This window comes from Vicia villosa, linkage group LG1 (genome assembly GCF_029867415.1).
Source record: "Vicia villosa cultivar HV-30 ecotype Madison, WI linkage group LG1, Vvil1.0, whole genome shotgun sequence".
Lineage (NCBI taxonomy): Eukaryota > Viridiplantae > Streptophyta > Magnoliopsida > Fabales > Fabaceae > Vicia > Vicia villosa.
Window position 1 is genome coordinate 122,420,681 of NC_081180.1, and position 11,346 is coordinate 122,432,026.

Sequence of the window (11,346 nt, forward strand, 5' to 3'; positions counted from 1 at the left end):
GCATATTGTTTCCTTCTGGGAGAAAGGAAGAATCAGAGTTATTGAGTTATTCTGATTCTGATTGGTGTGGAGACAGAGTTGATAGAAGGAGTACTTCTGGATATTTGTTCATGTTTCTGGGAGGCCCTATCTCTTGGAGTTCCAAGAAGCAACCAGTTGTTGCTCTATCAACCTGTGAAGCTGAGTACATCGCAGGCGCTGTAGCTGCATGTCAAGCTGTGTGGCTTCTGAATCTATTAGAAGACCTGAAGATTAGGGTGAAGAAGCCTCTGAAGCTGATGATTGATAACAAGTCTGCAATCAATCTTGCCAAGAATCCGGTGTTACATGGAAGAAGCAAGCATATTGAGACTAAGTATCATTTCTTGAGAAGCCAAGTCCAGAATGGAACATTAGAAGTTGTGCATTGTAGCACTCAGAAGCAAGTGGCAGATGTTCTGACGAAGGCGATCAAGACGGATCAATTTCTGCTCTTGAGGGATGGAATTGGCGTTGTCAGTTTTGATTGAAGAATATGAATTAAGGGATGGTATTGAAGAGTAATTCAATATTCAGAAGATGGACTGATCTTCTGATGGTTACTCAGAAGATAGTATTGACCAGAAGATGTTATCTGGGTCCCATTAGCTTAGCTGTTTAGTAGTAAGGGTACTTTAGTATTTTATAGTACTGTACTGTTTGTACCTTAGACTTGTTCACTTTACTGTTTTAGGGCTTATGTGGCAAGATTTTCTTTTCTTATAAATAGCCTTGTAATAGCTATCATTAATAGTAGAATACAACATTTATTCTCTCATCTCTTTTGCGCCGTTATTCTATTATTCTCTTTGTCACCATCTTTATTCATTGTGCACCAACAAACACTACTTTGCACACGTGTAATGTAAGAAGATGCAAAATTACATTTACATCTTAAAATAATTATCATATTAAATATCAAGGAATGGATGAATGGTAGGCACGATGAAACTTGAACATGCCTTCCATTAGCTCAAGGCTTCTACAAAATAGCTTGCTTGTTCGATGGTTGAAATCGATTTAGCCTACTAATAATGGACCCGCAGAATCAAAATTTACACGTCAAATCTATATTACTAATTTGTTTTTGTGAACAATGAAGAAGGAGTCACACAGATTATAAAAAATACAACGTGGGAATTGGATTCACGGTTTTTCAAAATACATTGGCTATTGAATAGGTACGAGTTCTTGATCTTGAACTTAACAAAATATACCACTTAATTAAATAAATTAAATAAACTAATCGAGATCAAAGATAGATGAGTCTAGTTTATTTTCAATGCGATAAATTAAAATTTGATTCTTTGATTATGAGAACTCTTCTGTGCTTCAAAGTATTATCTCTGGTGGAGGGAATACAAGAAAAACCTAAAAATATAAAAATCAACTTCAACTATTCATGCGGTTCAAGTAAAATATTTGAAAATGGTTCAATATATATTTTAAAATAAATTAACCATAATAAATGAACCACTAAGATGATTTTGAACAACTCACTAATATTAGATTTACCAATTGACTAGAAAAATATTATGAATTCAAAATGAAATACGGACGCTACATGAGGAGAGAGAAACTCTCTTCCAACCAATTATGTCCTACAACTTCAAGGTGTTACAGTAATGTTTTTTCTACATTTATTGTCTAAATGTCAAAACAATTACCTATTGTTTACTACTTTGCTCACAAGTTATGTCTATTTGGCATGAGTGATGCGCTTTCTATATTACCCTACAAGGTTTCAAGAGTAGAGAAGTGTCTCAAACTAGGTTCCTTAATGTGTTTTCTTCTATAATTTTTAATATTGTTTTCTTAAATAAGTGCTCATTAAAAATATTTGATGTTAGTTAGGAAAATTTGGATGTAACTTAACAATGTTGTTGTTGTTAAAAATATTAAAACTCAACAACAACTATTTACATCCATGATTTTCTAACAATATTAAATCTTTTTTACAAGCATGTAAAGCATGTATTGAAGAAAATAATTTTAGTAATTACAGGATAAAAAATTACATTAAGGAACTAACCTTGATCTAAATGTTTCTCTGCTTTCGCGATCTTTCGTAGAGAATAGTTTTTTATAGATGATTTCACCTGAATGAAATTACCAACCGAGAAAAAAAGTTGTTGATTTTGTAGTTTAGATTTTACATCGGTGGAAAAACCAACCAAAAGGGTTTGGAAGCCTTTCCCTTCCATCTCCTCCAAACTCCCAAACATAGCCTTAGTTACTTCGCCCATAAAAATTCTGTTTCAGCCTAGATAAAAAAACTTATTTTGTAATAGTGCACCAATAATGTAAAATTTTAAGCACAATGACACTGTTAAATATATGATAATATACGATAGTAATTGACTTTAATTTATCCATCTAAATGTATTTGGCATATTAAAGCAAGAAAAAAAAAAAAGCAAGAAAACATATAATATGTTTTATGAAATATTTGTTTGAATTGTCCAACATGTGCTGCATTTTTTTTTTTTTTTTGAAATTAAGAAATTATATATGCATGAATGTGATACAAGTGTCAGATACTAATTTAAAGAGTGTTAAATCAAAGGAGAAAAAATAATTTTAAAAAAAGAATACTTTTCCGACTTTTCTAACATGTATCGTACGTGTATCATATAAGTATCAGATACCAACACATGTTAGATATCGTAACACGTTTAATCCTAGAGATGTACAAATATTTTTATATCATCTTTGACCCTATCAGGTAAGTTCTACTTATGAAACTACTACCAGTTTGATCTATAGTAAATACTACATACAGACAGAGTTCAACTACAAAAACAAAAAAAGCATTGCAGTGCCCACAAGTAAATTTCAATAGTCCAATAACTATTAAATACACCTTTTGTAGACCAGATTTTGAACCCTACATAGATAGTTAATTCAATACAAGCCTATCAAAGTATATAAATATACAATACTCTATGTCAAAAGCCACACACAGCCATCTACCAATTTCTCATAGGTCCATAGCCCCCAACATGAAAACATCAACAACTACCCTATACATTATCATCATCTTCTTCCTCTCTCCATTTCTAGCTTCCATCATTTCCTCCCAAAACACCACATGCAACAATACACCCTACCCATCATTCTGCAAATCTACTCTACCTTCTGATTATTTATCTATACATGAACAAACCCTTTTCTTCCTTCAACAATCCTTATCAATCACCAAAACCATTCTTCAACTAATCTCATCTTATCTTAACCAATCCACCATTCCAAATTCCACTTTACTTGTCCTTCAAGATTGTCTTAATCTTGCTGAACTAAACACTGATCTCTTATCCACTGTCATAGAAACCATTAGTAATAGTAGTGATAGTAATATTAATATATTTAGTAATCAAGTTTATGATTTGCAAACCTTGCTTAGTGCTGTAATAACCAATCATCAAACATGTTTAGATGGTTTTCATGATGTGAATCCTTATCCAAGAATTAGAACTACCTTGTCAAATCCTCTTTCTGATGGGGTCAAACTATATAGCACATCTCTTGCTCTTTTCACTCATGGTTGGGTTAGCAATGATGTTATAAGTTCATCAATAGAGAAAACAATTACAATGAATAACAGGAAGTTGTTGCAAACAAGTGTTGACAATGTAATAGTGACACAAAAAGTGGTTGTTAACCCAGATGGATCTGGAGATTTTGTTACCATAAATGATGCTGTGGATGCTGCACCTAATACAACAGGCTCCAACAATGGTTATCATGTAATTTATGTTGTAGCCGGGATTTATAATGAGTATGTTTCTATTGCTAAGAATAAAGAGAATCTAATGATCATCGGAGATGGAATCGATCGGACTGTCATCACTGGCGACCGTAGCGTGGTTGATGGTTGGACTACTTTCCAATCTGCAACTTTTGGTAAGCAAATTATTAGTCAAACGCGCGCTCTAATAATGTTTAAATTTTACTCATAACGCATAGCAAATTTTAGTTTTTTATGTTTATTAAATAACTAATATATCTGACTTATATATAGTCCAGATACATGACTTATTCAACGAATTTAAAAACTCAAAATATATTTATAATTGAGAATGGAGGGATTAACTTACAAGTATCGAATCTTGATGATTACTATATATGTTTATGCAGCTGTAATCGGAAAAGGATTTGTTGCGGTGAACATGTCATTTCGCAACACAGCGGGACCTAACAAGCATCAAGCAGTTGCAGTAAGAAACGGAGCAGACATGTCAGTTTTCTACAATTGCAGCTTCGAAGGTTACCAAGACACATTATACGCGCATTCCCTTAGACAATTCTACAAAAACTGCAACATTTACGGAACAGTTGATTTCATATTCGGCAACGCAGCAGCAGTATTCCAAAACTGCAACATGTATCCAAGACTCCCAATGCAAAATCAGTTCAATGCAATTACAGCACAAGGAAGAACAGATCCTAACCAAAACACAGGGTTCTCAATATGGAACTGTTACATTGTAGCAGCCAGTGAACTAGGGGGTGCAAATAGTAATTATAATGATATAAAGACATATTTGGGTAGGCCTTGGAAGGAGTATTCAAGGACAATTTATATGCAATGTTTTATTGATGGTTTGGTTGATCCTAAAGGTTGGATTGAATGGTTAGGGGATTTTGCATTGAGTACATTGTATTATGGAGAGTTTGGTAATTGGGGAGAAGGTTCAAGTACTAGTAATAGGGTCACATGGGAAGGGTACCATTTGATTGATGGAAAAGATGCTGATGAATTCACAGTTTATAAATTTATTCATTGTTTAATACGATATGAAGATATTGTTACCGGTTGGAATTTAACTAGTTTCATATTCAATAGGAATAAGTTAAGTGATAAAATACTATATAAAAGAGAGCAACTCAAGTACTTACGAAGACTATAAAAGAGAATCTAACTAGTTTCTTTTGGTAGTGTTAGTGTAGGATGTTGCTCAACTAGAGAAGAGGGAAGGTGTGCACTGTGACTCTATGAGGTCAATGTTTGAGGGAGCTATGATCTTGGTCATGAAATCAGCCCCTTGATTTGTTTTGAAAAGAGTGCGGGCAACTCGCATTTCCTTCATATCTGGAATCAACATAACATGTTTATGGTATTTGCTTGAGGGTCATTGTGAGAGGAATAATGAGAGATGAATATTTGTAGCAATTTGATTTGTAGAGACCCATATCTTTGACAAGAAAGAGGCCATAGAGAATTGCATAAAGTTTTGTCTAGAGGATATTAGAACAATTTGGAATGAACAGAGGACACACGATACCATGTCTCTGAAGAATTTCTAATGGATCCATCTAAGTTCATCCGTGTTGGCTTGTTATTGCAACTTCCATCAATATTAATAATAGTCTATGAAGTATGGACATTCCGAACACGATCTCAACACTGGCACAGAGACATCGATAATAAATTTAAAAAATTAATAAATAAAACGTAATCACAAATGTTGGTGTAGGTGTCTAACACTGACACCGGCACTGACACGTGTTTTTTCAAAGGTGTCGGTGTTATATAGATAATAGTGCATGAATATCTGAAGGTAAGTGTACAAAATAGGTCGGGTCTATTCGACATTGTCTGTTTTGCCTGCACTTTTTTATAAGGTGAACCAAAATTTTAGGCCCACACTCTCTAATATGTCTGCTCTGTCTTGTCTCATTTTTGCGGACTTTTTACGGACGCGAGTATTAACATATTTTTTTGTTTGCAATTTTATACTTCAAGAATGCAGTGACCACAGTTTTAGCCCGATATACTTAATTATGTTTGCTCTATTTTTGTGGGATTTTGTGGGACATGCTTAAACGAGGTGGGTATGCCCGTTTGTCATTCCTAGTTGAGGGAGTTTTATTTAATGAGACATTCTTCTATGTGCTCGTGAAGAGGGTTTCTTAAAAAATATGAGGAATGAGCGTGTCATGGAGCAAACAGCCAAGGAAAAAAAATATAAGTGAATCAGATCATGGGAGATGCAGGTTGAGCTTCTATATCTCGAAATCCATCAAACTCTTGCAACAAAGAGAATATAACGACAATGAGAACTACTATTTTTAAACCATGTATTGGTATCCTAGATCGATAAAAAGTATATATATATATATATATATATATATATATATATATATATATATATATATATATATATATATATATATATATATATATATATATATATATATATATATATATATATATATATATATATATATATATATATATATATATATGAGAGAGAATCCAAAGTTAAGCCAAAGATTTCTCAAAGCACTACAATCTCAAACACAATGAAGGAAAGACTCATCTTTCAAGCCTCATCTTGAGCATGAAGTAGAGATTATCATGTTCTGTTTATGGAGTAGATAGAAAGAAAGTAGGAACAAAATTGTGATAAACAAGTCACATAAGAAACTTAACCTTTTTTGTAAGGCGAACCATCCAAACCTAAGACCAAAGATTATTTGATGTGAATAATTGGATTGTCTTTGTTGTGGATGAGTCAGAAATAACCACTCTAGCGGTGTATTTGCCATTGATGTGGTTAGACCAAATGAAAATATCCTCAATGTTTGGAATGAATTTAAATTTTTTGTTGTTGAGCTCATTGATGATGTTGTAGGGGAGCTATGTGTACAAAAAAATTGTTGTGGGATGACATTGTAGATTAGAAATATTTATCCGCTAAAGTGAAGTCTTAAGTTTCCCCAAGTGATACAACAGCATCTAGAAGACTAAAAAAAGTCCAACAACTGAACTAGAAGGAGGAGGAGTTGGACCCACGCCTCCTAACAAGTCCATTGTCTAACGCATACTTAACTTTGACGATGGAATTCAAAGATAGATAATCTCCAGTGGTATAAAAAGTTTGAGCAAACACACTCCAAACAAATATTTTTTTTTAGAGAGGATGCTTCCCTAAAGTTTATAAGTGACGGGGAAGTTCGGAGAGTGAGGTCCGAAAGTGTCAGTGGATCAAACGTTCATGGTTACAAGAAAAGTGATTATGAAAAAGTGATTATTTGAATAAGCTGAAACGAATCAACCCACTGTATCAGCTTCCGACTTATCATTGATCCCTATAAAATTCCAATTCCTTAAACGGGTCTGATCCTATTCGATTACAAAAACTACTGACAAGCGCAATGGCAATTATACGAAGTCTGCCCTGATTTCTGGATAAAGCAAACAGATTAAAAACAATTGTGAATTAAGCAAACACAATATGATCGAACGTGATAATGCAAAAGCTACACTAATCACGGAATTGATTCAAGAACAGACAACAATCAAATTAAAGAATTCTATCATATAAAAACAATTAAATTAAGAAAGTAATTGTAATTATAGACTGAATTCAAAATAACAGATTAATGCAAAATTATAAAAGAACCTCAAAGAGGCATCCAATTACAGTGAATTGATCCTCGGGGTTTAGTTCTCCATTACAATTGTCAAAAGCTCCAAATAATTCGTGAAGAAGAACCGCCAATGAACAGTAGCGGCTGCCTCCGTAAAATGGGAGAGACCAGAATTCGAGGGATAACCCAACTGGGTCAAACAGACATAACCCAGGCCCAAACTAATCGACCCAAAACTAAATAAAACTAATGTTGTATCTTCAAACGAAATTCTGGAAAACATGCGTTCCGAATCTGACTTTGACTCCAACATGAGAATTGTAGCTCTTTCTTTTAGCTTTCCGACGATTACTATAACGCGTTGATCGGATTCTCGGAGCTCCAGTTATGATTGTTTCCGTTCAGACTGCTAAAGTTGAAAATTAAATACGAAAATCAAATAACAATAAAAATAAATTAAAATATAAAAAAAATTATAAAATACAAAAATAAGACAAGCAAACCATAAGAATGTATAAGTATAAACATAGAGGAATGTGCGTCAAAATGCACTGATCAAATTCCCCCACACTTGAACTTTTGCACTCCATGCAAAAATTATAAAAAAAAAAATCAAAATAAGAAACACACGGCAACATCTACTCATTCTAGGCTACAAAATATTCTTTAGTTAAGGTTGCATCAATAGGTACTAATCTTGAACACTAAGGATATCGTAGGAACACAATTCCGCAATTGTGCGGTCATAAGCCTCCTGAACATACAAACCACTTTGAATCATGTTATTATGCCAAAGCATAACTTACTCATCCTCCTTTTTACTCTTTCATTTTGGCGCAATCACATTAAGCCCGTTATCTCCACACACACTCATAGTAAGGCTACCAGTTAGTGACTCTGATCCTTTTTGCATGAGGTTCTGGTATCTAAGTGGTATACCCGTTTTATTCCCCAATTGTAGCTGCGGGGGATCGCACCGTAATCCGCCCTACCAAGTTCAGCACCAGAAACCTCTGAACCAACTAAAAACGCGTCTTGAAATAATTTTTTTGTAGGTTCTACAATCGTTGGATTAAGTGACCGGGTGAGGGTCACCAAACTTAGAAGGTGCATTCCTTTTCTTTCTTTTTTTTTGTAATAAAACTTGGATCACTCACTTATTTTCATCGGCTTCCTTACGTAGAGCATGTGTGAGATGGTGCCGACTGCAAAGATAAACTACTCAAGAGCTATTAGAGAATGAGAATTCAAGGCTATGTCATAACAAGTATCCAAAACAATTTCCATACTCAGGAGACCTACGGTGTTAAAACGATACCGATCTTGTGAACTTTTCCCACGTCTCCACAACTAACCTCATATTAACCTATAGCCTAAAACTTTCAAAAGAAGCATTTTTTTTAATTAACTAAAACAAAACAAAACAACGAACAAAAGCAAAGAAAATAAATGATTCCCTCCCCCACACTTAAAACAAGCATTTTCCTCAATGAAAGGACATAGTTATTAAAGTTGAGAGAAAGGAATAGGAACTCCCTGGTCAATTTGAAGTGTAGTTGGGTGCTTCCAAAGAAAGCTCATCTATGCTGGCATCTTCAGGTGCTGAACTTTCATGGAATAGCTTTAGGCGCTGCCCATTGACCTTGAAAACTTTGTCAGTACCTATACTTTTAATTTCTACTGCACCATGAGGGAAAACATTAGTAACAACAAAAGGGCCAATCCATTTGGAACGAAGTTTCCCAGCCATAAGTTTAAGGCGAGAGTTAAACACTAAAACCTGTTGGCCCGCAGAGAATTCCTTCCTAGAAATCATCTTATCATGGAAGTGCTTAGTTTTCTCTTTATAAATCCTAGAGCTTTCATAAGCTTCTAGCCTAAGCTCTTCAAGCTGTTGTAATTGGAGTTTTCTTTCAATACCTGCTTGTTGCATCTCCAAATTACAAATTTTCACCGCCCAATAAGCACGGTGTTCTATCTCTACAGGAAGATGACATTTCTTACCAAAAACAAGTCGATAAGGAGACATCCCAATGGGTGTCTTGAAAGGTGGTCTTTGAGCCCAAAGTGCGTCTTCTAGACGGTGGCTCCAGTCCTTCCTGTTTGGTTGCACCATTTTCTATAAAACCTATTTGATCTCCCTATTTGAGATCTCATCTTTCCCATTAGTTTGTGGGTGATATGCAGTAGAGATTCTGTGTAAAACTCCATACTTCCGGAGTAAAGATTCCATGGCGCGGTTACAGAAATGAGTGCCTTGGTCACTGATGATAGCTCGCGGTATTCCAAACCTGCAAAAGATATTAAACCTGACAAAATCTGCAACAACTCTAGAATCATTAGTCCTATTGGGGATAGCTTCCACCCACTTTGAAACATAATCAACAGCAAGCAAAATGTAAAGGAAACCAAATGATACAGGAAAGGGACCCATGAAGTCGATTCCCTATACATCAAATACCTTACAGAAAAGCATAGGATGCTGCGGCATTTCACTCTCGCGAGTGATGTTTGTACCTGCTATCTGGTACTCTTTACAAGTTCCGTAAGTCTCAAAAGTATCCTTAAAAATAGTGGGCCAATAGAAACCTGAGTCTAGGACCTTTCTTGCAGTCCTTTGCGGACCAAAGTGTCCGCCAACTTGAGATGCATGAGAAAAATTCAAACTGGATTCAATCCCATAGTCGGGGACACATATCCTAATTACCTGATCACTACCAAACTTCCAAAGATATAGATCATCCTAAACATAATATTTGATATCACTCTTGAGTTTGTGAATCTGTGATCTAGATGCACCCGTAGGAAAAACACCAGCAATAAGAAAATTAACAATGTCACCAAACCAAGGTGTAATCCCGTGCAAAAGTAAAAGCTACTCATCACGAAAGTCATCCTGAATAGGAAAAGGATTTTCATCTCTCTCTATCCTGCTCAAGTGGTCAGCCACTAAGTTCTCAGCTCCACTTTTGTATTTAATCTCTACATTAAACTCTTGGAGCAACAACATCTACCGAATCAATCTCGATTTTGCATCCAGCTTCTTCAGCAAGTACTTTAAAGTTGCATGGTCAGTAAAAACAACAACCTTGGAACCTAGCAAATATGATCTGAATTTATCAAGAGCAAAAACAATAGCTAGCAATTCTTTTTCAGTGGTAGTGTAATTTGACTGTATAGAATCTAAAGTCCTAGAAGCATAGTAAATAACCTGGGCAGCCTTGTCAACACTTTGTGCAAGGACGACCCCAACAACATAATTAGAAGCATCACACATAAGATTAAAAGGGAGGGTCCAGTCAGGGGGCTGGATGATGGGAGCTGAGGTCAATGCTTTCTTCAAGAAGTCAAACGCTTGTTTGCATTTGTCATCGAAGCTGAAAGTGACGTCATTCTTCAATAAGTTTGACAGCGGAAGAGCTATCTTGCTGAAATCCTTGATGAAACGCTTGTAAAAACCTGCATGACCAAGAAAAGAATGAATCTCGCAAACACAAGAGGGGTAAGGAAGTGTAGAAATGACATTAATCTTAGCAGGGTCAACAGAAATTCCTTTTTCATAAATTATGTTGCGAAGAACAATTCCCTGCTCAACCATAAAATGGCATTTTTCAAAATTTAAAACAAGGTCAGTCTCGATGCATCTCTGTAAAACCAAGCTCAAACTACTCAAGCATGCATCAAAAGAGGAACCATAAACAATGAAATCATCCATAAAAACTTCCATGCAATTTTCAATAAAATTAGCAAAAATGCTAATCATGCATCGCTGGAAAGTGCCAGGAGCATTGCAAAGACCAAAAGGCATCCTCCTGTAAGCAAAAGTACCGAAAGTACAAGTAAAAGTGGTATTCTCTTGATCTTCCGGTGCAGTATGAATCTGAAAGTAACCTGAAAAGCCATCAAGAAAACAATAATGTGATTTACCAGCTAGTCGTTCAACCATTTGGT

General features: G+C 35.1%; 1 protein-coding gene across 1 annotated transcript; it reads left to right on the plus strand.

The window, feature by feature from the left end:
* Nucleotides 1–3,020: 3,020 nt before the first annotated feature.
* Nucleotides 3,021–4,928, plus strand: LOC131653158 (probable pectinesterase/pectinesterase inhibitor 41). The gene is made up of 2 exons (XM_058923243.1): nucleotides 3,021–3,921; nucleotides 4,156–4,928. The coding sequence occupies exons 1-2, from the start codon at nucleotides 3,021–3,023 to the stop codon at nucleotides 4,926–4,928; spliced, it is 1,674 nt and encodes a 557-aa protein (XP_058779226.1).
* The last annotated feature ends 6,418 nt before the right edge of the window (nucleotides 4,929–11,346 follow it).

Excerpts from the sequence above, each read along its gene's own strand:
- LOC131653158 (XM_058923243.1), top strand. The coding sequence starts at position 3,021 with ATGAAAACATCAACAACTACCCTATACATTATCATCATCTTCTTCCTC. Across the intron at positions 3,922-4,155 it reads TTTCCAATCTGCAACTTTTG|CTGTAATCGGAAAAGGATTT; the intron begins GTAAGCAAATTA and ends ATGTTTATGCAG.